This window comes from Zalophus californianus, chromosome 4 (genome assembly GCF_009762305.2).
Source record: "Zalophus californianus isolate mZalCal1 chromosome 4, mZalCal1.pri.v2, whole genome shotgun sequence".
In the NCBI taxonomy this organism is placed as follows: domain Eukaryota; kingdom Metazoa; phylum Chordata; class Mammalia; order Carnivora; family Otariidae; genus Zalophus; species Zalophus californianus.
This window is the reverse complement of record NC_045598.1, coordinates 19,491,977-19,519,772: the sequence shown is the minus strand read 5'-3', so window position 1 is coordinate 19,519,772 and position 27,796 is coordinate 19,491,977. Positions and strand designations below refer to the sequence as shown.

The 27,796-nt window shown below is 56.1% G+C and overlaps 4 protein-coding genes across 12 annotated transcripts; 1 reads left to right on the top strand and 3 right to left on the bottom strand.

The window, feature by feature from the left end:
• Window positions 1-87: 87 nt before the first annotated feature.
• On the bottom strand, window positions 88-9,549 carry CNKSR1 (connector enhancer of kinase suppressor of Ras 1). Of its 5 annotated transcripts, XM_027578731.2 has the most exons (21): window positions 9,396-9,546; window positions 7,366-7,523; window positions 7,080-7,261; window positions 6,388-6,472; window positions 6,028-6,069; window positions 5,828-5,932; window positions 5,222-5,281; window positions 5,042-5,110; window positions 4,598-4,699; window positions 4,446-4,516; window positions 4,293-4,366; window positions 4,032-4,138; window positions 3,924-3,954; window positions 3,425-3,597; window positions 2,269-2,342; window positions 2,038-2,109; window positions 1,698-1,771; window positions 1,461-1,522; window positions 1,279-1,378; window positions 1,014-1,195; window positions 88-756 (listed from the first exon to the last, which is right to left on the bottom strand). In XM_027578731.2, the coding sequence occupies exons 1-21, from the start codon at window positions 9,445-9,447 to the stop codon at window positions 487-489; spliced, it is 2,145 nt and encodes a 714-aa protein (XP_027434532.1). In that variant the 5' UTR covers window positions 9,448-9,546; the 3' UTR covers window positions 88-486. The 5 variants fall into 5 exon arrangements, with proteins under 5 accessions (XP_027434532.1, XP_035583287.1, XP_027434540.1 ...); XM_035727394.1 differs by having other exon boundaries at window positions 5,042-5,281; window positions 9,396-9,548; XM_027578739.2 differs by lacking the exon at window positions 5,222-5,281 and having other exon boundaries at window positions 9,396-9,547.
• Window positions 9,550-16,294: 6,745 nt separating this feature from the next.
• On the bottom strand, window positions 16,295-17,273 carry ZNF593 (zinc finger protein 593). The gene is made up of 3 exons (XM_027578770.1): window positions 16,983-17,273; window positions 16,684-16,746; window positions 16,295-16,592 (listed from the first exon to the last, which is right to left on the bottom strand). The coding sequence occupies exons 1-3, from the start codon at window positions 17,180-17,182 to the stop codon at window positions 16,451-16,453; spliced, it is 405 nt and encodes a 134-aa protein (XP_027434571.1). The 5' UTR covers window positions 17,183-17,273; the 3' UTR covers window positions 16,295-16,450.
• Window positions 17,274-18,678: 1,405 nt separating this feature from the next.
• On the top strand, window positions 18,679-21,770 carry C4H1orf232 (chromosome 4 C1orf232 homolog). 2 transcript variants are annotated; one of them, XM_027574653.2, is made up of 4 exons: window positions 18,679-18,762; window positions 19,717-19,800; window positions 19,888-19,985; window positions 21,398-21,770. In XM_027574653.2, exons 1-4 carry the CDS (start codon window positions 18,679-18,681, stop codon window positions 21,696-21,698), a joined length of 567 nt encoding a protein of 188 aa, XP_027430454.2. In that variant the 3' UTR covers window positions 21,699-21,770. The 2 variants fall into 2 exon arrangements, 1 of the variants encoding a protein (XP_027430454.2); XR_003516596.2 differs by lacking the exons at window positions 18,679-18,762; window positions 19,717-19,800; window positions 19,888-19,985 and adding an exon at window positions 21,058-21,110 and having other exon boundaries at window positions 21,398-21,663.
• Window positions 21,771-22,186: 416 nt separating this feature from the next.
• FAM110D (family with sequence similarity 110 member D) lies at window positions 22,187-26,060 on the bottom strand. 4 transcript variants are annotated; one of them, XM_027614679.2, is made up of 2 exons: window positions 25,428-25,922; window positions 22,187-24,164 (listed from the first exon to the last, which is right to left on the bottom strand). In XM_027614679.2, the coding sequence occupies exons 1-2, from the start codon at window positions 25,455-25,457 to the stop codon at window positions 23,211-23,213; spliced, it is 984 nt and encodes a 327-aa protein (XP_027470480.2). In that variant the 5' UTR covers window positions 25,458-25,922; the 3' UTR covers window positions 22,187-23,210. The 4 variants fall into 4 exon arrangements, with proteins under 4 accessions (XP_027470480.2, XP_027470488.2, XP_027470494.2 ...); XM_027614687.2 differs by lacking the exon at window positions 25,428-25,922 and adding an exon at window positions 25,968-26,060 and having other exon boundaries at window positions 22,188-24,164; XM_027614693.2 differs by lacking the exon at window positions 25,428-25,922 and adding an exon at window positions 24,386-24,594 and having other exon boundaries at window positions 22,188-24,164.
• Window positions 26,061-27,796: the final 1,736 nt, after the last annotated feature.

Sequence of the window (27,796 nt, the reverse complement as noted above, 5' to 3'; positions counted from 1 at the left end):
TATACTTTCCATTCTTGTGCCCTCCAGGAGCAGATTTCTGGTTCTAATACGGAAGTCAAAGGCACATGTAGATTCATTTTAGATAAACTGATTTTATTTTGTTGAAAGTGTTTGTGTAAAATGAACACCTATACAAGACCGGTTTGGGGAAGGGAGAAGGGCCAGAGATGGAGGGGGACAGGTTTGTGCCCCCACGGGTGGGAGGATGATGTGGGAGAGAATTTCTTTCAGCCCAGCTTTCCGTTCCTTCATTGGTGAGAGAGGATGACACAGATGGATGACACTTCACTTTACCCCACTCTAGGGGAGGGAGGAGCAGAAATGGTGGACGCATAGGCAAAGGGGGGCCTCTGGGGTGACACAGGGACTAGCACTACTTCTAGCCTTGAACAGAACCCGGGGGTGCTCTGTCCTAGAGATGTCAGAGGCTTGGGGGCTGAGGTGGTTCTCAAGGCCAGAGGTCAGGAGCCAGGGTACTGACCAGGGTCAGAGGTCAGAAGGTCGGAGGTTGCTCTCTGGGGGCAGGGGGCAGAGACAGGACTGCTCCTCAGGGTCAGGGGGCAGGGGGTGGGAAGACTGTTCTCTGGAGTCAGAGCTCAGGACTTGGGAGTGGCCCTCAGCCTGCACCACTCCCCAGCCTCCCAGGCCCTCTGAGTAAAGCTCTTGGTTCTGTTCCTTCCACTGTCGGAACTTCTCTCCCGTCAGCTCGGGGTCACCTAGCACTTCCTCCAAGGCCTGCAGCTCCTGCAGCTTTGCCTGTGAAGAGAGCGGTGGCTAAGGCGCCATGATCACCCAGGTAGAGGGGCAGAGCCCAAGTCCAGAGCTCACTCTGGAGTCCAGGGCTTAGAACCCAGCACCTGGCCCAGTCTAGCCCTGATCCTCACATTGGGAGGCTGACTCTGAGAACCTAGAACTTGGCCCAGTCCAGAGCTAAGCCCAGAGCTCAGGGCCAGGAACCAGAACCAAAAGCCCAGAGCCCCGTCCTTCACCATGCCCGGTGCCCTCCCGCTGACCTTGAGCGTGCTCTGTAGCGCACGCACGCGGTGTACTCGCTCGTTGAGCTGGGGGTCTCGGTTGCGCCGCATGAAAGAGCTCCGCCACTGTTCATGAGTGAGGGGCTGCGGCTGGCCCAGGAGGGACACGCCACCCTGCCTCAGCCCCTGCACCATTCCTTCCAGCGCCCCTTCACTGGTGTCTGCGGGAGGGGCAAGCAGATGAGGATGTGCCCATCCCCGGTCCCCCCACCCTCCATCTCAGCTCTGAACCCCAGCAGAACACCTGTTGGTGGGCCAAAGGAAGTCCGTGGGCTGCCCTGCGTGGGGGTGGCTGTGGGTGACGTGTCTCCATGGAGTGGACTCCAAACTTGGGCTGGGCTGGGCTGTGGGCAGGGTAGAAGGAGAGGTGGGTATCATTCTGAGCCCTGTAGCCTGTTATCCGCTCCCCACCGGTCTCCTACTCACCGAGGCTGAGCGGGACCCAGCCTCATCGTCAGGGTCTTCTGCTTCTGTCTCACTGTAGCAGTCTGCGGGGGATGGGTGGTGGGTGGGGCGGGTGGAGCCCATGGGGAGCCCACTGAGCCTCACAGGGTTTTGGGAGGCCAGGGAGCAGGTTAGAGCATTGGAGCTCCCAGCCCCCATTCCCGGAAAGACAGAGGCTCAGCTGAGACCTGGTGGGAACCACCCCTGTGAGACACCCACCTTCCTCTCGGGGCAGGGAGGCCTGCCCTGGAGACTGGTACTTGGAAATGCAGGTAATGAGATGGCGTACCCACCTGTGGAGGGGCAAAAGGGTCTTGCAGTTTTCATCTACTGTATGCCAGGGGATTTTCACCTGTATCATCTTCTAACTTAATCCTCAGAGCACCTCTGAGAGCTAAGAACTCTTATTAACCCATTTTATAGATGATGAAACGGAGGCTTGGAGAAGTGAGTGCCTTGATCAGCTACTATCAGAGAGCTGGGATCAGAATCTAGGTTCCTGAGCCAGGCTCGCAAGCACTCACATGGGAGCTGGGGGGTCAGGGGGGGTGGCACTCACATGCTCAGATCCTCCAGGGTATCAGCAGCGAAAATGAAGGGTTTGTACACGTCATGGGTGAGCTGGAACACACTGTCAGGGAGCAGGGGCACCTCACTCAGCCTGGCTGTGCCCACCCAGAACCCGTGAGGCTGCCCTGGGAATGCAGCTACCTGCTGCCCCCCACCCCCCACTTCGTCTCTCTCCCTTTCTTGCCCCACTCCCCCGGTGTGTCACACGCCAGGACTTAACTATTTTTTCTTCTGATCCTGTCCACTTTCCAGACTGTAGTTGGAAACATTGATGAGGCCCTCAGCCTTCTCATCCTGGGGGGAATCACAGTGTGAGGGTCAGCTTGCAGCCCCATTACCCTGGAGGCCCAGTCAGCCTCCTGGGGGGAGAGAGGGGAGAGAGTGGCTCTTGGGCTCTCCAACCACAAATCTCCCAGTGCCGGGCACCTGGGGGGCTCAGTAGGTGAAGCGACTGCCTTCGGCTCAGGTCATGATCCTGGAGTCCTGGGATTGAGTTCCGCACTGGGCTCTCTGCTCAGCGGGGAGTCTGAGTCTCCCTCTGACCTCCCCCCTCTCATGCTCTCTCTCTCTCTCTCTCATTCTCTCTCAAATAAATAAACAAAATCTTAAAAAACAAAAACAACTCCCCCCAAATCTCCCAGTGCCTAGGGCTCAGGGCAGGAATCTGGGGTGGGGGCAGGGGGTGTGACCAAGGGGAGCCTCTGAGCCAGGAAAGGGGAGCCAAAGCTATCCAGGAAAACAGCCACAAAAGAAAAGACTGCTTATGCATTTGTTCTGTTTTAGAGACAGAGGAACTGCTCCATACCCCTGAGCTTTGCAAGCGCTCTTCTCCCTTCCTGGTATTTTCCTCCTTTCCATCTGACTAACTGATTTCTCAGGGGGCCTTCTCAACTCCAGGCTGGACTGTCCACGTCCGCTGGGCTCCTATCCATCCCTGGGCTTTTCCTTCATCATAGCGTGTGTTCCCCAAGCTGTCCTTGAGGGTGCACGCATCCTCCCCGCTACCAGCCTGGAGTAGCAGGGCTGTCCCAGTCTGCCCTATGTCCCTAGTATGCAGCCCAGAGCTGGGGACACAGCAGGCACCTGAATGCTCACTGAATGAATAAGCAGGCTAGACGGAGTAACAGAAGAGGAAGGGGAGGTGGGCAGAGCAAACGGGACTCTCCACACGGCCCGTGACGCCTTTCTCAGCCTGCTTTCACGCACATTTCCATTAGTTTCTTTCCAAAGAGCGATCTCGTTTTCCAGATAGGGCTGGGGGCGGGGGGGGGGGGCTGGGGGCTGCCTGTGACCACAGATGGGGGCACTAGCAGAATAAGGACAAGAACCGTGGCTCTGACCCCCCTGCGGCCCCGTGCGTGTGGCGGGGGGCTCACCTGGGGCTGGCGGTACCAGTAGAGCGTGTGTCTCTTGAGCACAAACCAGCAGCGGCGCCAGCGCGGGCCCATGAAGCCACCGGGCGCCTTGCGCAGCAGGAGCCAGCCATCACAGTCCGGCTGGCCCAGCTCCCGGCACGACACCCGCCGGCGACTCAGTCGCGTCGCCACGCCTGCGGGAGCACGGCACGGCCCAGGGGGTTAGGGGCTGGCCAGGCGTCCTGGACCCCCAAACCTGCTCCCTGCCCCCCCCCAGCATTCCCAGCTGATCTTTCTGAACCCATTCTCTGTGCTTGAAATGTTAGAGGTGTCTCCCTGAAGCAGGGCTGACTCTTCCGCTTTAGAGACGAGGAAATGGAAGATCAGAGGAGCCCAAAGTCACAGAGCTGGTGAGAGGCCCAGGCTGTGTGTGAAATGGGAGGGGTGGTCTTGCCAAACACTGGAAAGACTTCGAAGAGCTCGTATCAGGGACCCCCAGCCAGTCAAGTACGTCTCTCACCTTTTGATTTATTCCGACCAGAAACAGGACTCTGAAAAGGCCATAAGCAGTTAGAGAAGGGTCTGGGTCCAGAGACACACAGCCCTCCTTGCTGAGCCCTCACCTTACCTTGTCAGGCTGTTCTGGACCTTCCTGAGCCTCTGCTACCCCTGCGGGCAGTGTGGCTGGGGGCGCAGGGAGAATGGGCCGGGACTCAAGGTCAGGCGAGGTGGAGTCTGTCAGGAGGGAGGACAGACAGGAGGGTCCATGAGCCCGGCCCCAGGCTGGGCAGTAAGGTGAGAATGTCAGAGTCGGCGGGGAGGGGTCAGAGCCAGGCATCCCACATGCCTTGCCCGGGGCATCTGCCACCTGGTGATACTTTGAAACTACCTGTCCAGGTAGGGCTGGGTGCAGGACTCGGGTTTGAAGTCAGGTCAAAGGCAAAGACGTCTTTGGATGACGCCCTGGGAAGAACAAGGGGAGATGGAGACGAGTGAGCCCGTGGCAGCACAGCCCAGACCCACCTGCGGCAGAGCCTGTTACCTGGGAGACAGTGGGGTGAAAGCCAGTGAGGGGCTCGTCAGCTGTGGGGAGCCCGGGACTGGAGGAGGGGTCTGGGGAACAACCAGAAATGGTGATGGAGCTGATGATAGGGGTCTGAAAGCAGGACGGGGGCAGGGCTGGGGGGCAGGTACCTGTGGAGGGGTCTTTGGCACGGGGACTTTCTTCAGCACTAAGCTGACCCCGGCTGGCTCCCGCAGCAGCTCCCTCACCACGTTCTTATGGGGCCAGCCCACCTGGACGGGGCAGGGGGCAGGGGGCAGGGCAGGCACCCTGGGCTAATGCAGCTGCCCAGGAGGCTCCGGGGTAAGCCAACAGCCCTCACCCTCGCCCTCAGCCTCCTGCCACTCCTCCTCCAGGAGGCCTCCACCAGCCCCTTCACCTTGGCTCTGCCAAGGCCCCTGTGACCTGTGAGAGCTGGCTCATTTCACAGACAGCAGCTCCCACAAGCCTGGTCTCCACAGGGCTCTCCCCAAGGGCCCCTCCCCACCCACCAGCCCTGGGTTTTACTCAGTGGCCCCTGCACCTCCCCTGCCTCCCCCCCCCCCGCCCACCGTGTCCCTCTCCTCCTCACTCACCACCACCTGCTCATTGACCTGGACAATCTCGTCTCCAGGCAGGATCTGCAGCTGGGAGTCAGCAGGGACCTGGTATGGGGGGGGGGGCCTCACAGGGTTCGCTCTCCAGGGGCCTGAAGCGGGCTCACCTGGAGGGTAGGGCCTCAGGGTGGGCAGCTGAGAAGGGCGTGGGATTCCCACCTGGGTGCCCACACGGGACACGAAGTGCAGGCAGTTACTGGTGGTGTGGACTTCCAGGCCCTGCCGAAGCAGAGGCTGCAGTCACTGAGAGTCCTCGGCGGGCGGAACTTGGGGGAGAGCTGGCCCCAGGTCAGCACTGGCCGACTTGCTGTGTGACTTTGGGCCTGCCACTCCTCTCAGGGTCCCTACCTCTTCCTCCAGTAAGGGCCGGAGGGAGGCTGGGCTTGCTGACTAATGAGGTCTGAGATTCTCAGCAGCCCTCCTGAAGGGATCAGCGGGGCTGGGGCAGGACAGGGGCAGGAGGGGCAGGGCTGGGGGCTCTGGTGTTCTCAACTAGTCAAAGATTAAAGCAAGGAAGTCCGCGTCCTTTCCCCAGTCCCCTAACCTGCCACGTCTGTGTCCCAGGGCTGGAATGTGTCACCTGAGACCACACCAAGCCCCTCAGGACTGGAGAAGGTGCTTAAGGACGTAAGACCCCAGGAAAGTCCTCTGGGCCTTTAACAGCTGCACAGAAGAGGCCCTCCAGCCATAACAGCACAGGATTCTGTGGGATCCTAGACCCACATTTCAGGGCCCAGACAAGGCTGCCAAGAGGTCAGAGCTCACCAAAGGATGGTCCAGCTGCACGCGCTCCAGCACAGCCCTCTGCTCCAGCAGCTCCTGGGGGCTGCAGCTCAGGATGTGGTGGCAGATCCTCGCCACGTGGCTGCACTGGGGGAGGGGCACAGGAAGCTGAGCCTGAGTCCCAACCCCTGCCCCCCGCCCCCTGCCACCCCAACTCCCCACTCAACCAAACCCACACTCACAATCCCCAGCACTCTGCTCTCCTTCTCGGCCGCCGGAATGTCCTGGAAGTAGAGAGGGCCAACAACAGGTCCTCAGAGCTTTGGCTCCAAGGTCTTGTCCTTCTGATGCCAAGCCCCAGAAATCACCATACATGCCCTCCCCCGCTCTACCCTTCCCCCAGAGTCCAACTTCCTGAGCCGCCCCTGCCAGCTAGAAGACCCGACACCCCCATTGCCCCTACCCCATGGCCAGGCCTCCTTTCTTCCTGCCCCTGCCTCTTCCCAACCCCCATACCCAATCCTGTGCTGATTCACAGATTATAAAAAGCTCTAGCCTGACCTGGTTTCTACGGCCTGGGCCAAGGCCCTTGGTTCTCCTACCTCCTGCAAGGCCTGGCCCAGCTCCCCGCACAACTCCCCAATCTTCTGGCAGGCTGAGAAGTCATTTAAGTGGGAGAAGAGGTATCTGGCAGGGGGAAGGATGGTAGGGGCAGTGGTTAGGGGGCTGTGATGACGAGTCAGGTCATGGAACCACTCAGAGCCAACTACTCATCTGCCACATGGGGAGAAAGAATATCTGCTTTGACGGGTTTCACTTGGGGTAAGGGAGATGACTGATACATCAACAGAGCTTAGCACAGGACTTATCTGTCGAGCGCCTAAGACATGCCAGGCCCTGCTCTAGGCACTGGGGGAGACAGACCTTACCCACACGATTACATCAGTAATGAGATAACTCAGCTGCCGTGAAATGTAGGGAGCTCTGAGAACCTACAACAGGGAAGGCTTCCCAGAGGAGCTGGCATTGAGCTGGGACCTGTGGGACATGCAGCAGTGGTTGAAGGGAGTGGAGAAGCCCTCTGTGCAGTGTTAGGATGGTTATGATTACAAGCTGGGGGTGGGTGGGGACCCAGGCGCCCTGGCGCCCCTGCACAGACCAAATAACCTCTTTGCCCGGCTCCACAACATCTGAACAACAGCCGAGCTCTGTTCTTCTCTCCCAGGCCCTGAAGGAGGCCAAGGATGAGAAGGGGCCCCTTACCAGTTGGGGTCTCAGGAGGAGCCCAAGGTACCTGTTGAGCCAGAAGAGGAGGGTCCGGGCCTCATGCACCAGCTCCACAGCTGCGCTGAGGACATCAGCAGGGGGCTCGGCACAGCCTTCCAGGTGGCCTTGGACTAAGCTCTGGAAAGCATAGGTCCCCTCGAGCAACCCCTCGGTCAGGCTCTGAAGGTTCTCTGTCTGTAGCCCAGAGCTCTGTGCCAGAAAAAAGGCAGGTTATTCCCTGGCAGTGGCCAGCCCCCCATCCGCAACCCCCAGGTGGGTGGCAGCTGCAGCCAGTGTGGCCACCATTCACTCACCAGGGCCCGGAGCTGTTCTACCGCTTCCAGGATGAGCTCCTGGTGGCCCACAGGCCACACGGTCAGAGCCTCAAGGCTTCGGGGACAGAGCTGGAGCAGGTACTTGCCAGAGAGCTCCCAGTCCTCAAAGCAATAGTCCTGCAGGGAGTCATCAAGGCCTGGAGGGAGAACAGGGGTGCCGTGGCCTTTCAGGCCACTTCTTCACGCCCACAAAGCCCTTTTCCCTCCCATCTGTTCCTAACCACAATCCTGGGACCCAGGCTATGTTCTGCCCATTTCACAGATGGGACTACTGAGCAAGTAACTTAATTGCTCTGTGCCTCAGTTTCCTCACCTGTGAAATGGCAATAATAAAAGCACCTACTTTCTGCTCATGTGGGTATTAAATGACAGGATGCATGTCAAGCGCTTGGCCCATTCCCTGGTTCATGGTAGACAGTAACAGCCGCCAGACTTTACCCTGATCTACAAAGCCCTGTAAGATCAGGCCGCCACCTGCCTCCCCAGTCTCATCCCCTGGCACAGCCCCTCAAACTCAATACTTTAGATCCAAAGCACTAACTCCCTGTAGCTCCTGGAATGCTCTTTTGTCTCAGGGTCTTTGTATGTGCTATTTCTTCTGCCTGGATTGTTCTAGCTTCTTCACTGCCCCCCCTTTTAATCTAACTCCCCTCAGGAAGCCTTCCATAACTCCCCAGGGTGGGTCGGGGGCTCTCTTGCTCCCACTGCCCCTCAAGCTCTGGGCCATAAATAACTGTTTATCTCGAACTCTAGCCTATACCTGGCACAGGATAGATAAGGCAGACTAAAAATAGGAATAATATCTATTGAAAGCTTATTGTGTGCTAGGCAAAATTTTAAGGGCTTTCTACATATTAACACATTTCGTGCTCACTGAATGTAGAAGATAATGACTATTGTTATCCCCATTTTATAGGTGGGAAAATTGATACAGAAATTAAAAAGCGTGCTCACTCTTTGAAGGAATTCCAAGTCAGGCTCTGTCACTGGGGAATGTGAGTGTCATCAATAGCTCCCCTTCATTCCCCGTGTGACATTAAGAACACCGGGCTGGGAATCCCTGGACTCCACGGCTACAGCCTCCGAGCAGCTCCTTTGCCATGGACAGTGACGCTGTTGTGCTGCCTTCCTCCCCAAAGTCCCACACAGGCCAGGCACCTGCCAGGATTGTCTCATTTTGTCGACCTCATGAGATCATTGCTGACTTTCTCATCTTATGGATAGAGAAACTGAGACCTCTGGTCGCAGAGCTGGTGAGTGGAGGGGCGGGGCCTGGAACTCAGCCTGGGAGTCTGACTCCAGCCCTGAATCTCTGCTTTTCAAGGGCTGGTGGCCCTGAGCCCTGGGCCTGCCAGCAGCGTCCTCCGTTCCCCTCCACTCCCTTGGGAGCTTCCCCACCCGGAAGGCTGTCGGACTCCCCTCCCCTCTCCCAGCTGCAGTCTGGGCCGTTTCCCACCCATCGGGGCTCACTGACCGGCCAGCACTTCCTCCCCCCGCTCCCCGAGGCCCCCTGGGGCTGTGCCGACCCCTTCGGTCTGACTGGGCCTTCCTTTTCTCTCTCTGGGAACCTCAAGGTGGGGAGAAGGGAAAAGACAGGAGGACCGGCCCTATTGCAAAGCCCAAGCAAATCACTTCCTGGCTCAGTCCGTCAGTTTCCGCTTCTGAAAAATGGGTTTAATAATAGTCCACTGAGCCCTGGGGCGGAGCGAAGCTAAAGACTTAGTGGGCGTGGGCGCACGGGGGCCGCCCCTCTGTGTTCCTGACACAACCACCTACTCCCCGCCGCCACCCTGGCAGCCCCTGGCGATGCTGGGGCGATGGGAGACCCCCTCAAGTTCTCAGGGCCCCCGGGTCATCCCGTCGATCCTTCTGCCTAGCACAGTACCAGGTACCTGGCAGAAGCTCTGTAAATTACTTGTTGACCCACCAACTGACAGACCTGGCTCGTCCTTTTTCCTTTCCCTCTCGCGGTCGCAGCGCCCCTCAAGCCCGACTCTGCCCAGGCCCACCTCTCAGCCAAGCTGCCACCTTCCCGGGGGTCCAGGTCGCTACGGGCTCCATGGCCGAGACCGCCCGCTGGGATCCGCTCCCGCCGGGTCCCGCCCGCGCAGGAATTTCCGCTCCTGGAGTCCCGCCTGGGGAGGGACCGGGGCTGGGCGCTGGGCGGAGCCACCGGCATACCTGGGCCCAGCTTGGACCGCCAGGTGAGGCGCTGCCACCGCCATTGGCCCGCCACCTGTCCGCCTCCTGCCCCGCCCTTCAGGCGTCCTCGGGCTCCTGGGCGGCCCGACCGGAGGCAGTGCCACTGGTGTGCGACCCAGGCGGCTTGGGAGCGGTCCGGGATCCCGCCCCAAACTGCACTTTGACCTTTTTTTTTTTTTTTAAGATTTTATTTATTTATTTGAGAGACAGAGAATGAGAGAGATAGAGAGCACGAGAAGGAAGACGGTCAGAGGGAGAAGCAGACTCCCTGCCGAGCAGGGAGCCCGATGCGGGACTCGATCCCGGGACTCCAGGATCATGACCCGAGCCGAAGGCAGTCGCCCAACCAACTGAGCCACCCAGGCGCCCTGCACTTTGACCTTTAGGCTCCAAGAAAGAAAAGGAAGGAAGGAAAGAAAGGAGGAAGGAAGGAACGGAAGGGAAGGAAGGAAGGGTCAGAAAGGTGAGCAGGAAGCGCAGCAGCAAAGCACAGAGATGAGGGAGTCAGAGCCCTGGCTGCAGATGTCCGTTCTGCAATTTGTTAGCTCCTTGACCCTACCCACCCAACCCACCCAACCCACCCAACCTCAGTTTGTCTTCAAAATGGGCTGTTGTGCATAGTACCTGCGTTAATAGCTCTAAAACTTTTTGGAATAGGGGTTTTTAGTTCCCCTCTTTTTTGGCACACAGACCCTTCTGCAGTCTGGACCCTTTCTCAGAATAGTGCTTTTGGAAGCATTAAAAAAAATGCTGAAGTTTACAAGGAAGAGAATTATAACCAAAATATATTTAAAACACAAATTTACGGGCTGCCTGGGTGGCTCAGTTGGTTAAGTGTCTGCCTTCAGCTTGGGTCATGATCCCAGGGTCCTTGAATCCAGTCCCACATCAGGCTCCTTGCTCAGCGGGGAGCCTGCTTCTCCCTCTGCTACTCCCCCTGCTTGTGCTCTCCCTCTCTCTGCAAATAAATAAAATCTTTAAAAAAATAATAACAACACACAAATTTATGATTGGGGTGCCTGGCTGGCACAGTATAGTGTGCAACTCTTGATCTTGGGGTTGTGAGTTGGAACCCCACGTTTGTTGGGTGTAGAGATTACTTAAAAAAAAATCTTAAAAAAAAAAACCCAAACACCACAAGCCTCAGCAATCAGACAACAAAAGAAATAAAAGGCATCCGAATCGGTAAAGAAGTCAAACTCTCACTCTTTACAGACGATATGATACTTTATGTGGAAAACCCAAAAGACTCCACCCCAAAACTGCTAGAACTCATACAGGAATTCACTAAAGTGGAAGGATATAAAATCAATGCACAGAAACCATTTGCATTTCTATACACCAACAACGAGACAGAAGAAAGAGAAATTAAGGAGTCAATTCCATTTACAATTACACCAAAAAACTGTAAGATACCTAGCAATAAATCTAACCAAAGAGGCAAAGGATCTGTTCTCAGAAAACTATAGAATACTCATGAAAGAAATTGAGGAAGACACAAAGAAATGGAAAATATGTTCCATGTTCATGGATGAGAAGAACAAATTTGTGAAAATGTCTATGCTACCTAGAGCAATCTACACATTCAATGCAATCCCTATCAAAATATCATCAACCTTTTTCACAGAAATGGAACAAATAATTCTAAAATTTGTATGGAACCAGAAAAGACCCTGAATAGCCAGAGGAATGTTAAGAAAGAAAGCCAAAGCTGGTGGCATCACAATTCCGGACTTCAAGCTCTATTACAAAGCTGTAATCATCAAGACAGTTTGGTACTGGCACAAAAACAGACACATAGATCAATGGAACAGAATAGAGAACTCAGAAATGGACTCTCACCTCTATGGTCAACTCATCTTTGACAGAGCAGGAAAGAATATCCAATGGAAAAAAGTCTCTTCAACAAATGGTGCTGGGAAAATTAGACAGCCACATGCAGAAGAATGAAACTGGACCATTTCCTTACACCATACACAAAAATAGACTCAAAATGGATGAAAGACCTAATGACAGGAATCCATTAAAATCCTAGATGAGAACACAAGCAGCAACCTCTGTGACCTCAGCCGCAGCAACTTCTTGCTAGACACATCACCAAAGGCAAGGGAAGCAAGGGCAAAAATGAACTATTGGGACTTCACCAAGATAAAAAGCTTTTGCACAGGAAAGGAAACAGTCAACAAAACCAAAAGACAACTGACAGAATGGGAGAAGATATTTGCAAATGACATATCAGATAAAGGATTAGTATCCAAAATCTATAAAGAACTTATCAAACTCAACACCCAAGGAACAAATAAGTCAATCAAGAAATGGGCAGAAGACATGAACAGGCATTTCTATAAAGAAGACATCCAAATGGCCAACAGACACATGAAGAAGTGCTTCACATCACTCAGCATCAGGGAAATACAAATCAAAACCTCAATGAGATACCACCTCACAACAGTCAGAATGGCTAAAATTAACAAGTCAGGAAACGACAGGTGTTGGTGAGGATGCAGAGAAAGGGGAGCCCTCCTACACCGTTGGTGGGAATGCAAGCTGGAGCTGCCACTCTGGAAAACAGTATGGAGGTTCCTTAAAAAGTTTGAAATAGAGCTACCCTATGACCCAGCAATTGAACTGCTGGGTATTTACCCCAAAGATTCTGAAGGGGCACCTGCACCCCAGTGTTTATGCAGCAATGTCCACAATAGCCAAACTATGGGAAGAGCCCAGGTGTCCAACAGATGAATGGATAAAGAAGATGTGGTGTGTGGGGACGCCGGGGTGGCTCAGTTGGTTAAGCGTCTGCCTTCGGCTTGGGTCATGATCCCGGGGTCCTGGGCTCGAGTCCCACATCGGGCTCCTTGCTGAGCAAGGAGCCTGCTTCTCCCTCTGCCTGCCCCCGTCTCTCTCTCTCTGATAAATAAATAAAATCTTAAAAAAAAAAAAAAAAGATGTGGTGTGTGTGTGCGTGCACACACACACACAGGAATATTATACAGCCATGAAAAAATGAAATCTTGCCATTTGCAACCAGGTAGATGGAACTAAAGTGTATTATGCTAAGTGAAATGAGTCAATCAGAGAAAGACAACTATCACATGATCTCACTGATATGTGGAATTTGAGAAACAAGGCAGAAGATCATAGGGGAAGAGGAAAAAATGAAACAAGACGAAACCAGAGAGGGAGAGAAACCATAAGAGGATTTTAATCGCAGGAAACAAACTGACGGTTGCTGGAGTGGAGGGGGGTGGGAGGGATGGGGTGATTGGGTGATGGACATTGGGGAGGGTATGTTTTGTGGGGAGCACTGTGTATTGTGTAAGACTGATGAATCACAAACCCGTAGCCCTGAAACAAATAATATATGTTAATAATAAACCCCACAAATTTATGATATAGTAATGTGTTTATTAGCATTAAATAAGACTGTCAAGTTAAATTTTCCTTTTCTAACGATATCAGCGTGGTGTTGTTCAACTAGAAGAACGCTAAACTGTGGGGTGGTCTTTGACTCACCTCTTTGCACAAATTTATCGGTTAACAACTAAACATAGGGAATGCAGGAGTGTAATGGAGAAGCCTGGGTCACCAGTGTGAGAACAGGTAGATACACCATTTGGTCACTGATCCTCTACTAGGCCTCGAGGTGCCCAATCAATGGCAGCTACGTAGCAGGAGTGTCTGAAAGAGTGTGATTTAATAGTGGGTTAATAACTATCATGATTTTTCATGAGCATATACAATACTGAGATAGTTGAATAACTCTATCTTGATATAAAAATATCTGTGATTTCAATAGGTGGCAAAGCCACAGATACTGCTGCTATGTCAATCCATATAGAAGGAAATGGTAAATTTTGGTTACAGGTCAGTGAAAAATATATCATTTGTTCCCATTCAAGTTTATGGGGCCCCTAAATTCTGAATCCCAGTTAAGAGCCTTTCTCTTAGAACAAGTCTGAAACATACTGTTTGTAGTTGTCACCATCACCACCATCATCACCATCATCATCCCAGGCCAGGAGACTCCCAGGACTTCAGAATCAGACAGAATCAGTTCCATCTGCTGTGTGACTGAGCCTAACCTCAATACCTCTCTGAACCTCTTTCTTCCTGTCTAAACAGGGACACCTAGACCTTAGCGCTATGAAGATTTCCTTGAAGTACTTTGAAATCTGTCCCATGGGATAGATCTGAGTTATTATTGCTTTAATTTTGTGGAAAGGGGCCTGGCCCTCTGACTGTGTCACTTTGGAATGCCTACCAGTGCCCCAATACCCAGCCTTCCGAGTCTGTCATGATCTTGCCCTCAAATCCAAATTCTGCACTTGGCCTATGGATGGCTAAATGTAGCGTGTGTGTTTCAGTTGTCATCATTTAATCATTTCACATACAAATCCAGTTCTCTGGAACTTGGCCAGCTCTACTGACCCTTCCCCACCTTCACATGTGGCATCAAACATGAATGCAGATTGTTGGCTGCTTCTTTCAAGGTCCCCGCTGGTCCCTGCAGGCCTTGCTCCCTCAGTGGTGACCCAGTAGGCTCCAAATGTGCAACATGGCCTTCACCTCTCTGGTCTCCTCCTTTGCCTCATGCTTCCTCACACCCTGCGCAGCACGTGTCCCTTCATCACTCCTCCGTGCTGCGTCCCCCCTTTCACATTTCTGCCTCTTCCTTCAACAGCCTCCCTGTGGCACTGTGGGGAAGCCCAATAAACACAGACCCATCTCCACCATCCTGATTTCATCAAACGCCTACCCTGAGCCAGTCAGCCCCTGCCCTCCCTGAACACGCAATCCTGTAGGGGAGAAACAGACAGGAACTTACCACTTAGGGGAGTACTCACGTGCTCCCCTAAAAGGACTGGGGGCCTCACATCCACAACCTTGCCTTTATTTTGTGCCCCCAGCACCTGGCAGGGCTAGGCAGGTAAGGGTAGAGTAAATGGTAGCTTCTATTTTAAAGGTAGTTTTATGAGTTTATAATAAAAGTTACTTCTGCACATTTATTGTAAAACATTCAAAAGTTAACAGTAGGTCATTATATCTCTATTCCATTCCCAAGTGGGAACCACTGTAAAGTTTCCATTCTCTATGTAGGCAGATACTCCACATGCTATTCTGAAAATGTGTTTTTTTTTTCATTTTATGAGACAGTCAATACCAAATGAAATAATATACGGTCACTGCTTAGAACGCTGCCTTACACGGTTGGTGACTGTTTCTTAGCATGCCATGGATGGCTTTCTTAATCAGTATATACTAATCTCCTTTTACTATTGTCCCCAAACCAAGAATAGGAAAGTCCCTGCAGGAACTTCATCTTGGAGAAAGAAGTGATATGTGCCTTTCCCCAAGGTAGGGGCCGTTGATCCAACAGAAACCAAGTGAAAAGGCTTACCAATGTTTGGGGGGGGCGGGGGGTTAATAAGGCACCCTGCCCCTCCCTTGCTGAGGACTCACTGGTGATATCCAACCATCTGAGGGGTAGGGACAGAGCCAGGACCAGGGCTGGGGAGACCCTCCTAGTACCTGGTCCAGGTCTAAGACTCCCGAGCGCTGCCAGGGAAGGCCTCTCCTGCCTATCCAGCCTGGCCTCCCTGGTGAGTGGGGGAGGTGCTGCTCAGGCCTGATGCTGATCTCTCTTGACAGCTGCTCCTGAGGCTGGCAGGACGGGCCGGCCAGCGGGGGAAGGGACCAGATTTAAAGGTCCAGCTGCCCCGCCCCCTGCCAGACCTGGGAGGGCGGACGCTGGTGAGCATCCTCTGAGGCATGGCTCTCATGTATATGAGAGATCAGAAACCTCTGTGCCCTGATTCCCGCTCCTGGGTATCATGAACATCACTAGCCCTAATTCCTGCTTCCCACCCCACAGGCCGCCAGGGAGACTAGTGGCACCTACCATGAGATTCCGACGCCTGACCCCTGGCTACTTCCGGGTACTACAGGTAAGTACCTCTCACTGATGGCTTCTGCCACCGGCCCCCTCCTTTTCCCCAGCGTTGCTGGGCTGACCCCCAGCAGCCAGGCTGTCACGTTTCCTGCCGCCTGAGCCGCCAGGGCCCAGATGGGCAGTGAAGCGAGAGGGATCGGGGTGGAATCTCCCTGGGGCAGCAACAGCATCCATATCTCCTTCACCCAGCTGTACCTTCTCAGCTCCTTCCCACCCTCTACCTCCCCGGAAGTCTCAACTGACCCCTCAGATGGACCCTCTGTGTACCTCCAGATGCAGATAGCTGGGGAGCTGAAAGCAGAGCCCCGGAGCCCACTGGCTGGGGTTGTGGCTACACTGCTGGCCGTCCTTGGATTGGGAGGCTCCTGCTATGCTGTCTGGAAGATGGTGGGGCAGCGGCGGCCGCCACAGGCCTGAGGATAAAGTAGGCGGCCTCTCACCTGGGTCCTGGGGAGGTGACTCAGCGGGGGCTGCAATCTCGGGAGCCCATTTCTTTTCTGAGGGCCAGTCCCTGCTCTCACTGGGGAGCAGGACAGTATAAATCTGATCCTCTCTCTCCCCTTCACTGACCTGGGCTCCATCTGGGGGCTCCAGCTCAGATGCCAGGACCCCCGAGGGAAGGCAAGGCTCTAGGTTCCAAAGCTAGACCAAGTGGGGAATAGACACCCTAGGCCCTGTAAACAAGAGTAGCAGAAAAACCCCACAGGGCAGGAGCTGGGGGGAGTGGACTGGAGGTTAGAGAGTCAGAGGCAAGTCTTCTCTATCCAGTTCCTTTATTGGGGGTGAGGGCACCCAGAAGAGGCCATCCACTCCCCAAACCCAGGGCCAAAAGAGGTTGGCACAGTCTCTCCCAGCCTAGCCCTTGCCTCACTGTCCATGGGCAGCTCCCCTGCCTTGCATCCTCAGGTCATGTCAGGGAGTTGTGTCCATCTCAGGGACCTCAGTGGATACTTCTGTGGGCACTGCCAGTCGCTGGGGGGTCACATAAGAGCCCATTCCCGCTGCCCTGTCAGCCTCTTCCTGACTGTAGGGCTCCACGCTCAGCTGCTTTAGCCTGGGAGAAAGAAGAGTGAGAGTTGGGAGCCGACCAGATGCAAGCCCTGTCTGCCCAGCACTCGTCCATCAGTCTTCTCCTTACTCCATACCTTTTCTTGTGGTCTTTGGATCGGAAGTGGGTCTTCAGGGTGGCGGAATCGATGAAGTATCTCCTGTAGGGATGGGAGGTGGGTAATAAGAGTGAGGTGATGCCTCTCAGGTACGCCTATCTCCCTGAACCTAGCTCTTCCTGACGCCTGGCTGCGGTACTGAAGGGATGGGAGGCCAGCCGACCCACGGGTCCCACGAGAAGAGACCCCGCGCGTCCCCGGGCCCGGACCTCACGCCCCAGTCCCGTCCCGCCTCGCCTACCCTTCTCCTCCCCAGGCCAGGCCCGGCCGAGACTCACGCGCAGGCCAGACAGCGATGCAGGCCGCCCCCTGGCAGGTCGGGGTCCGGCGCAGAGCCCGGGTCTGGCCGAGACCGTGCGGGAACCTGGGGCCGCAGCTCGCGGTGAATCTCATCCAGGTCTGGCCGCCGCCGCTTCGCCTTCATCTGGCGGGCCAGGGAGTGGGCTCGGTGCGCACCCGTCCGGCGGGAGCGACCCATGGCCTGTGACAGCGGGGCCAGGAGGCCCAGAGCCGGGTCGGACGCACACGTGTGGGAGCTTCCGGATTGTTGGCTGACGTCACGTGACGCCCGGGGGGCCGAGCCGGCTCCTCCAGACCGCCTCAGATGACGTCACTCGCGCGGTTCGAGTCTTGAGCGCCCCCAGGCGGCCGTTAACGTCAGTGACGGAGCGCCGGGCGGGGCCCTGAGCAGCGTCATCAGCCGGGGGCGACGCTATTGCTGGGGAGCGCTTGGTGGTGCGTGCCCCCGGGGGATTCCGGCCACTGCCCTCCAGTCCTGCCTGGCCCAGCCTGTCTCTGCGCCATCCCTGGGCAATATCACCCCTTGCTTGTTTCTAGATCTTAGACTCCGCTGTTAGTGGGGAGAGGGAAAATGCTTTGAGCATCTCTGGGAGGCACTGAAAAATGTCTGTGATGTGAATAAATGGATTAATGAGAAAGAGTAAGTTTGCGATCCCGGACCCCACAAGGATTCGTGAGGTACCTCCAGTTCCTGACAAAGCCCTCACCACTTCTCACCGTTCCCCACTTAATTCCCTTGGATCTCCAGCCTTCATCCACCCCCAGCCAAATCCGTGAGCAAGGAGTGTTCCTCCTCAGGGAGCACAGTACTCAGGCATCCCCTCAGACTGAACGGGGGGGTCAGCTCCTCTCACAAGAAGAGAAAGTGCTCATAGAAGGACCTCTCATCTTTGCCCCCTTTCTCTGAGCCCTGGACTCCCAGGCATGGGCTGGCAGCAAAAGCAGAGATACAGCCTAGGTGTTGTGTGCTCAGAGTGGGGAGAGGGCCAGACGGCTTTTCCCCATTCATGGGATCCTGGTGCCTTCCTGGCTGACCAGAGGAGCTCAGCAATAATTCAGGGACTCCAGCTCTTTGGAACCTGTTGCCAGGAAACAGGGCGACGTGCACGTGCATCCCTGGGGAAAGGAATCAATTTCCAGCCCAGACAAAGTAGTGAAATGTAAGCCCAGGGTGCCATCTGGGGGCCTTGGGACCTCCTCAATCCAGTTCACAGCTGAGTGGGGATATAGAGTGGGCCCTGCTGAGGGCACAACTGGTATGGCTACAGCCATACGGGCACCAGTGCGGGTCTTGGGCCCAAGGACTTTATAAATGGACTTTTGTGAATGAAAACAGATTTTTCTGGAGCCATTCCAAGAGATCCAATTCAAGTACCTGTAGGGCCAGGAAGGAGGCCTCCATAGAGATGTCTTCATTATTCTTGGCCAATATGGGTCAAGACAAGGGGCTGAGGCCACAGAAGCCAGCTCTGTCTTGTCCCCACCCCAGACTCTAGATCAGGTTCACCTGCTGGGCACTGTGCCTTCTGGGAAGGCTGGTGCATCTTTAATGAAGTCACCTGATCCCTGGGACAGGCTCTCAGCCTCACCAAGTTCCTGGAGCCAGACCCACTGGGTGCCCACTGAGTCACTGCCTTCCTGAGCTTGGATGCCGGGTCTGTTTCCCCTGCAGCCATGAACCAGGCCTTCTGGAAAACCTACAAGTCCAAAGTGTTACAGACCCTAAGTGGGGAATCTGAGGAGGACCTGGCAGAGGAGGTGGGTAGCATCCATGCTTGCTGGGTGGGTCATGGCAGAGGGGCAGCAGGAGTGAAAGGTACAAGGAAGGGCAAGGGACAGCTCTGGGAAGAGGGCATATTTGTGCAGAAGCCATTGGCACATTCAGGGATGACAAACGGCATGGTGCAGAAAGCCAGGGTATTTAAGAAAACTGAAGAAGAAGATTTGGGGGCCACCAGAAGAATGGTCATTGTCTGCAAAGATCTCAAGGGTTACCGCATGGAAGAGATCCTTCCAGGACCAGTGGGCAGTAGCCACCCGGGGTACATGGGGCTTGACAACTGGCATCCATGTAGAATGCCCCGTGAAGTTGTATGGGTGGGTGTGAACTGGAGATAGACAGGGCAGGTGTGTGTATTTGGGGCATAAGTCTCTTCCTGAGGGCCTCTGTGAGGGCATTGGCAGGTGTTTTGTTTGTACAGTGTGTGTGTGTACAGCTCTGCCTTCGTGTCCGTGGATGGGTGGAGAGGTGTAGTGTGCTGTAGGTGGGCCTCTGTCTGCATTGGTGTAAGTTCACAGGTGTGAATGGTATAACTGTGTACGTGTCCTTGTAGAGGTGCCTCCCAGCACGGACATCTTTGCACAGGTGAAGAGGTATAGTCGTGTGGAGGCATGCTCACGTACAGGTGTGTGTCTCCATCGGCACGCATGCCCTTGTCCGCACACTTTTGGGTGCGTGTGGATATGTCTGTGGGTGAGCAGGTGTGTGCTCAAGGGTTTCTGCAGGGGTCTACTATACAGGTAAGATATGGGACTGGTGGCTTTGTGTAGAGGTATACCTGTCTGTATTTATGGAGGGTGTGAGCGGACGAGATGGGTGTTGAGGTGTGAGGTCTTGGGGTGCCGGGGTGTGCATACCAGGCTAGCAGTGGGCGAGGGAGGTCCCATTCCTCTGGGGCCTCTCTCATGCTGGGAGGGGGTCTTGTGTCCCAGAGAGGGAACCCAGCGTTAGCGGAATCTGAGCCGGCAGAACCTGCAGAAGAGGCTTTCCATCCCATGTCAGAGTTGGCCCGCCGGGTGAGTTTTCCCTTCTTCACCCCAGCCTCGGGGAGCCTGGCAGAGGCCGCTGTGACCCCTTGCTGACTCCCAGCCCCTTCCTCCCAGGTTCAGGGGGTCGGGGTGAAAGGTTGGCTGACAATGTCGTCTTTGTTTAACAAAGAAGATGAGGACAAGCTCCTGCCCCTGGAGCCCTGTGCCGACCAGTACGTGTGTGTTGGTGGGGGCTGGGATGGGCCTGGGGTCCCCCTTCTCCTGTGGGCTTTCCTTCTGGTCTATTTGTCTATCTTTCTGACCAAGGAGGGAGGGGGAGGACCAGCCCCAGGCTGTTTCCGTTTCTCTCATCAGGAAAGAGGCCAAAGCAACCTATCTGGAGTTCAAGTTAGATCTCAGGAGGACTTTAGGGCTGTTGGGATTGAGGTGCTAGAAGGTACTTTAGACTCTCTCTCTCTCTCCTCCCCATCCGCATGGGAGGGGTCCTCTCCCTACAATCAGGAAACAGAATAGAGAATGTTTAGGTGTTGAGAACAGAGGGTGGTCCAGATCCCAATGCTGGTCTAAACCCTCATCCTCCTAGGGAGTTTGTGCCAGACCCTCCTTCAAAGATTCTGATTCCGCAGGTGTGGGCTGAGGCCTGGGATCTGTATTTGCAGCTTGCTCCTGAGGACCTGAGGCACACTAGTTTGGTTAGGAACCACTGACTTAAGAAAGACTTTGATGCTGGGGTTTAGGGGATGGGACCCAGGGCAGCTCCTTTCTCCTAGCTCTATTCTAGTACACACTCCCTCTCTGCCCTTTCCTCCAGCCCAGTCGTACCCCCTTTCTTTGACACTCCCCTATTCCTTTCTCCCCTGGGGTCCCCCTGACCCACCCATCTCTCCAGCCCCAGGGCTTCCTGTCACCCTCCTGGCGCTCATCCCCTGTCCCTCCCAGAGCTCCGAGGACTCCTTCTCAGATCTGAGGCTCCTACCTCAAGACTCATCCCCCCTCCTTGACTGCCCTTCTCCCCACATTCCCTGCCACTTTCCCAGCCCTTCTCCCCACTAAGCCCTCGTCTAGGCCTTTCTCATTTCCTTGGGTCTACCCGTCCTTCTCTCCAGTGTTTCCTCATTTTCCCAGTCCCCCTTTCTCTCCATCTCAGAACCTCACCCCTGCCCCCACCCTGCCTCTTTCCTTGGGGCTGCCACCCTGGCTTCCCGGACCCCTCCTCCCAGCGTCTGACCCCGCCCCAAGCGTCGCTGGGCCCCCCCCCATCCGGGCTCCTCCCACAGCTCTCCGGGCTCCTCCCACAGCTTTCCGGACTCCTCCTGTCAGGCTTCCCGCCTCTGGCGGTACTCCTCTCCCCGAGTCTTTCCCAAACCCCTGACCCCGACTCTCCCCAGGAGTCCTGGCCTCAGCCCCTTCTTCCCAGACCCCTCACCTAATCCCATGACCCTGTCCCACCCCAGCCCCCTTTCCCTGTGCCTCTGAGCCCTCCCGGGCCTCCAGTCTCCCGCCCCCCCCAAGTCACCTGACCTCCCTCTGGCTCCTCCCGCCCCACTACTAGCGCCTGCACCCCGTCTCCCCTCTTCGTCCTCTCCTCGGGCCTCGGCCGGTGACACCCGTCCTTCTCCCGCAGCCCGCTGGCGGCGCGGTCCACCTCGCAGGCGGTGACGGCGACGGAGACAGAGCCGCGCGGGCCGGGATTCTGGGACGCGTTCGCCAGCAGGCGGCAGCAGCAGCGGGCGACAGCGGCGTCCATACTGCGCGGCGCCGAACCCAACGCGGAGCCAGACCCCGAAGCCGGGGATGAGGTCGCGGAGGAGGCTGCCGAGCGCCCCGAGCCAGGGGAGGCCGACGCCGTGGTCGGCTTCCAGTGGGGCTTCCTCACCCACAAACTGGCCGAGATGAGGGTGAAGGCTGCGGCCAAGGGCGACTAGCAGGCCGGCCCAGCTGGGCACCCGCTCCTTCCTTCCCCAACCCCATAAAGACCCTGACCCGACACCCCGTGTGACCGCGTGCCTTTGTCCGGACGGCACGGATGACTGCTTTTGGGCGGGCAACCTCAAGGCAGGGTCCAGCTCAAAGCGTCCTCCCCCCCTCCCCCCCAAGCGTAGGGGGAGGAAATGACCAGACAGCCCTGTTGTCAGGGTAGATTGTGTCCGATTTAGGGTACAGCTTTACAGAAACCTGAGAAACCCCAGAGGGCAGGCCCCATCGCCCTGTTCAGCCTCTTAACTCGACAACCGTTGCCTGTGACCCTGCTATATGCACCGTCCCTGTACTAGGGGAAGGTCAGGAGGCTAGAGACCTGGAGAGGGAACTCAGACGACCAGCGGGTCCCACAGAAGGTGACAAGTTGAGGCACAAAAATAAGGCTGTACTTGGGAGCTCGGAGATGATGCCGACTGGGGGATTCCGGAATTTCTGAGGGGGAATGAATACATGTAATCTTAGAAGGATGAGTGGAAAGAAAGGAGAAGGTAGCCCAGGCAAAGGGAAGAGGACCCTAAGCAAAGACTTGAGGTGCGGATGTGTGAGGCAAACAAGTGACCTTGTGTGTCTTTGAGGGAAAGGAAGACAGTGGCCCGATGTGAGGCTGCGGGTTAACAAAATCCTGGTTTGAAGGGTCCCTTCCTTTACTGTCCTCAATTCTGGATTCTTCCTATCTCAGCCCATTCATAGCTAGTAACCAAAAGGGGGCAGCAAATCTCCAGGAATGGGGGCTTTTCGGCCGGGGGACCCCAGATTTCTGGAGCAGACCCCTCCCCCAGAACTCCCCAAACACCCTATTCCTGACTCCCAGATCTAGTTTGGACCGACCTCGGGGTCGGTGGAGGAGATGATCATAATAGAGTTAGTACTAATTCCTTAGTGGTCTTAGTGGCTGTCGTTTATTGAACACTTTCTATATGCCGGGCACTTTGCCGTGCGTTTTGCGACCATTTCAAAAATACTTTGATCACCGAGGGGTGCAGCTCTGGTTCGGGGAGGTTAAGTGCTTGCCCAGGGTCACACAGTGAGCCTGGAGCCCGCATTCCAAAACCCACGCGCGTAACCCCGCAAGCCCGCCCCGCCCCCTCCCTCATATCTGCTCTCTAATCCAACATCACGACTCCTTTAAATAACGTTTTGGTTTTATTCAGCAGGTTCTCTGACCTCCCACCCCAGGCTTCTCTCCCCAGACCCGGCCTCCACAGGGGCCACGTTAGCTGCCCCCTCCCCCTCCGTCGTCGGCTCTGGGAAGGGCCTTCGGAATTCTTTTGTCCCATCCTCCCAAGGTTCACAGGGGGAAACCAAGAATCCAGAGGGAAGGGCTCGCCTAAAGGCACCCGGCGCGTCAGAGGCAGGGCGTCCCTGCCGGTGCCCGGGCCCAGCCCTGCGCCCACCCCTTAGCCCTCCCCGGGCCCCGGAGCCGGGCCTCCCCGGAGCCCGCTCCCGAGCGGCCGCAATCACACCTCGGACTCGCGCGGCGGGCCGCGGGCGCGCTGGCAGCCGTACAACCACTGGATGACGCGCGCGTTGCGCTCCACCACCGACACCGGGGGGCGCCCGTCCCGCGCCGAGCCCGCCGCCTCTGAGCCGCCGCCGCCGCCGCCGCCGCCGCCGCCGCCGCCGCCGCCGCCGCCGCCGCCGCCAGCACCGTCCGGGCGATCCGTGTCCCCGTTGCTGGACGTCCAGTCGCTGGTGTCCCCAGAGTCGAGCGGCGGCGACGTTCCGGGCTGGGAGCTGGCGTCGGCGCCCCAGCTCTGCGGAGAGAAGCGCTCAGCGCCCAGCACCTCCACCAGCGCCCGCTCCAGGCCGCAGTAGTTGAAGAAGCGCTCCTTCTCCGACAGGGGTAGTGAGCAGGTGGGGCACAGCGCCCGCTTTCCTGCTGCTTCCGGGGCATCTTGGGGCGCGGCCCAAACTCCAGGAGCCGCTGGTCGCTCGGTTGGGCCCGGACTGCTCGAGGTGGCGTCTCGGGGGGCCCCCAGGAAGAGGCGCCGCACCAGCCCCTGGCCCTTGGCGTTCTCTTTGTTCACAGAAGCCTTGCAGTCCCGCTTCTGGCGGTAGAAGATGAGGGAGTCAGGCCTTGGCAGCCGCCGGCCGCTGCTCCGGCGGGCAGGCCTGGGCGTCCTGGGCGATGCAGGGGCCCCCAGCTCATTGCAGGGGTGCGGGGTGAGCGGTCCGGGACCCCCACGCAGAGCTGGCTCCTGGCGTCGTGCTATCACTTGGTGTGTCTTGACATACTTGGCTTTGTCAGCCTCCAGCCTCTCCGCTGCGCTGGGGGTCCGTCCCCTGGACGGGGTGGAGGGAGAGGCCAGGATCATCTCAGCGGAGCTGGGTAGGATTGTACCCCATAAGCCACTGGAAGTAACGCAGCTAGTTGAGGAGCCAAGAGTAATTGGCCCGGGACTCCCTGGTGCCTACAGGGAGAGAGGAATGGTCAAGGAGAGAGGAGATGTCCCTGCACCTCTCCTTCAGGCATTCCCTAGAATAGGATCAGCCAGCCACCCCTCCCCCATCCAAATCAGCCTTACCATGCCTAAGGGGCAGAGAGGCTCAGACCACCCCTTCCCCCCCCATCCCTCAAAGACATTGAGCAGGAGCGCCCTGGTCACCCAGAAACATGCCCCTTGGAGGTTACCCCAGTCTGGCCACAGAGCCATGCCAAGCAAGCATCAGCAAGTGGGACACTTGGAAAAGGAAATGGGGCTGGTCCCGGCTCAGTTCCCGAAAGTGGCCTCAACCGGAAAAAATACTTCTTCCCAACCCAGCAACTTTGAGTCCAAGACAAGAAGGCTCCCCAGTCACAGGCTGGCTCCAGGAGGGCCCACCCTTCCCGCCCCCAAGCACCCGAGGTCAGGAGTATAACCACAGGGTAGGAGCCTCCAGTAATTGCAGCCAACTGCCCTGCCCAGTCCCAGCAGGGCCATGGGGAAAGAGAGAGGTGGTGACCAGGTCATGTCAGCCAGCGACCTACCACCTCGGTACTCCTGCCAAGGGAATTCCACAATGCCCGCCTGTAAACACCACCTCGCCTACCTCTGCATTTCCATTTACAGAAAAGGAAACTGGTAGAGAGGAAGGGGCTTGCTCAGATCTTACTGAGAGTTAGGGGCTGGGATTGAAACCCCAGGCTCTAGCCTTGCAGTGCAGAACTAGTTCAGATGGCCTGTCTCAGGGCTGAGCAGAACTTCCCTCTCATGTTTTGCTTCTCTTCTTGCTGCTGTAATACTAAGCAATTTCCATTAGACATGGGCCTTTTGCCTCGCTAAAAAGTTCCTTCCACAGATTCTTCCCAATAACCGGCCCTCACAGAAATCTGCCCTCAGGGCCCCTGCCCTCTTCTCATCCTGAGACCCTGTGACCCTGGTCCGCCACCTCCCCTCTGCCACTGGGGAAGGGGACCAGGAGGGGTTGTATATCAAGAGCCGACAGTGCTGTTGGCAGTAACAGAATGGGCCACCCACACGGCTCCGCACACCCCATACCACCCCCGCTCCCTCCTCCCTGAATCCTCCATTCAGCTGAAAGGGACACGTAAGTTCTGGGGGCTGACAGGACCTCCAGTCAGGAGGCAACAAAATAGCAGAACTTGCCAGGGATGGGGGGAGGCACCCCCAAGAGGCCTTGGAACAGAGACCCTGCCAAACCCCCCACCCCAGCACACACACACACACACACACCCTTATCCGGTGTCTAGTGAGCCAGTCCATAGGTAGTTGGTGACTGCGAGCCCAGGCAGCAAGGAGAGCCCGGCAGGGCCCTCCCTCCTGGCTCTCAAGAACTCTACCAGGCAATGGGTCAGATTCCAAGGTCCCAGGAGGGCACTGTGCTTGTCTGACCTTATGAGTATCCTCCCATCCCTTTCTCCTCCTCGCAGCCCTGAGCAGCAAGGCTATAAAAAGTCCCTAAACACAGGGACCAAAATAGTCTGCCATCCACTGTCTCTTCCCTGCCTCCTGGGTTGGCTCTGATGCTCGACCGCAGATGTTCCACCCTAGAAGGCCGGCAGACATCCCTGTGCCCTCTGTCCCTTTGCCCACCTTCTCCCAGTCCTGTGGTTAGTGGTCTGAGCTTCGCCCAGGGCTTCAGCTCCGGACACGGACTGGGGGGGAGGGGGGGACTTGTTCACTGGCTTGGTGCCAGCCTCCCTGCCCTTGGGTCCCTGAGTGCCTTCCCCCCGCCCCCCCCGCCCCCGGGCCCTGGGCTGGGGATGCACTCACCGAGGCTGGATGCAGGGGTCCCTGGGCAGGACCAGACAAGGACAGGAGGGACAGCAAGGACTGGAAGGAACTTTGGTGGCAGCCAAACCTCACTCTCCACAGGAAAAGGAGAGAGAGCCTCCACCCCCCCCCCATTAACCCTCGCCTTCCTGACCCGGAGCCTGGCCTCCAGTTAACTCCTTCCTGGTCACAGTCGCAGCACTGGAGAGGACCTCTGGCCCAGGTCCGCATCCTTTATTTTACAGATGGTCACACAGGCCCTGACAGGTTAAGTGATTTGCATGGAGGCACAGTGAGCTTGGGGTACAGCCAAGACCCAAGCAAGGTCTCCTGATTCCCTAGCTTCCTCCAGAGGCCTGGGGTAGGGATATGCTCTTCATGTGGGGTCAGCCCCCTCTTCCAGGCCTTGGCAGAATCTCTTGGTTAAAAGAGGAAGGCAGAGCAGGGTTCTAGCTGACTGTGCTTGTTTTCCTCTGTAGCAGGTTTAGGCCTGTCCTGGCTGGGGTGTGTGGGGGGTGGCAGGCCTGCTCTCCCTAGGGGTGAGGCCAGGAATCTGCAGCCCAAGGGTGGGAGCATTGGTGCCGCGGATGTGCAGGGTGAGCCTGCCCTAGCAAGTCTTGGCATGACAGTCACTTCGGAGCCCTCTGGAGGTGCCTCTGCCCAAGGTCCTCTGATGGCCAATGGGATTGGCTGGGAAGAGGGTGATGAAGGGATGGTTCTGGGGCCAAGCCGGTGTCTTTGGCCTCCTTTCTGCTTTGCCCCACTGGGGACTTCTCGAGCTGACATCTCATGTCTCGAGGGGGAGCTCTGTCCCCACAGTGCTGGTGTCCGGTAATCTCCTCCCCTCTCCCCAGTAAACTGCAGCACCCAGAGCTCAAAAATCAACACCCTTGCCAAGGGGCCCCTGCCCCCCTCCTAGCTGGGCCACTCTCCACAAACCCCTTCCCTTCCCTTGTAGAACTATTAATGTTTGCAAAGCACATTCACACCTGTGCTCTTGGATCTCCTTTGTCTCTCCCAAGAACTGTAGAGGGGGGCACCTGGGTGGCTCAGTTGGTTAAGCGACTGCCTTCGGCTCAGGTCATGATCCTGGTGTCCCGGGATGGAGTCCTGCATCGGGCTCCCTGCTGGCGGGGAATCTGCTTCTCCCTCTGACCCTGCCCCCTCTCATGCTCTCTCTCTCTCTCATTCTCTCTCTCAAATAAATAAATAAAATCTTTAAAAAAAAAAAAGAACTTTAGAGGGGGGCCCAGTAGGGGTGACTACCCCACTTAATGGATGAGGAAATGGGATCTTGCCAAAACCCAACTCCAAAACCACTCTTTCCACTGCACCCTCTGCCTGTCAAGTAAGATAATGAGTCTGAAAAATAGGGAGGCCCATTTGCTGGTAAGAGATTTTTACCACCTAGTTAAGGGAAGGTTTTTTTGTTTTTTTTGTTTGTTTGTTTATTAGTCCATGATAGTTCCATATTGTATTGTTATGTTATGTATCTTTGCAAAATACTTTCATCTACATGATCACAATTCATCCCTGGGACAATCTTTGGGAGTAGTGGGTTTTACTTCCCATTTAACAGCTGAGAATACTGAGGCTTAGAGATGTGAAATGATCCATCCAAGCTCACACAATGAGACTAACACCTAACTTTTATTGGGGGATTAATATATGCTAGGCACTGTTCTGTGATTAACACATTTAATCCTCAAAACAACCCGGTGAAAGGGGTACTTTTATTCTCCTAATTTTACAGAGGCAGGTTGGGGTGCAGGCCCTGAGCACTGAGATCTGGCCATGAAGGGGTTAAGTGTGAGGCCGGGCAGGGCCCA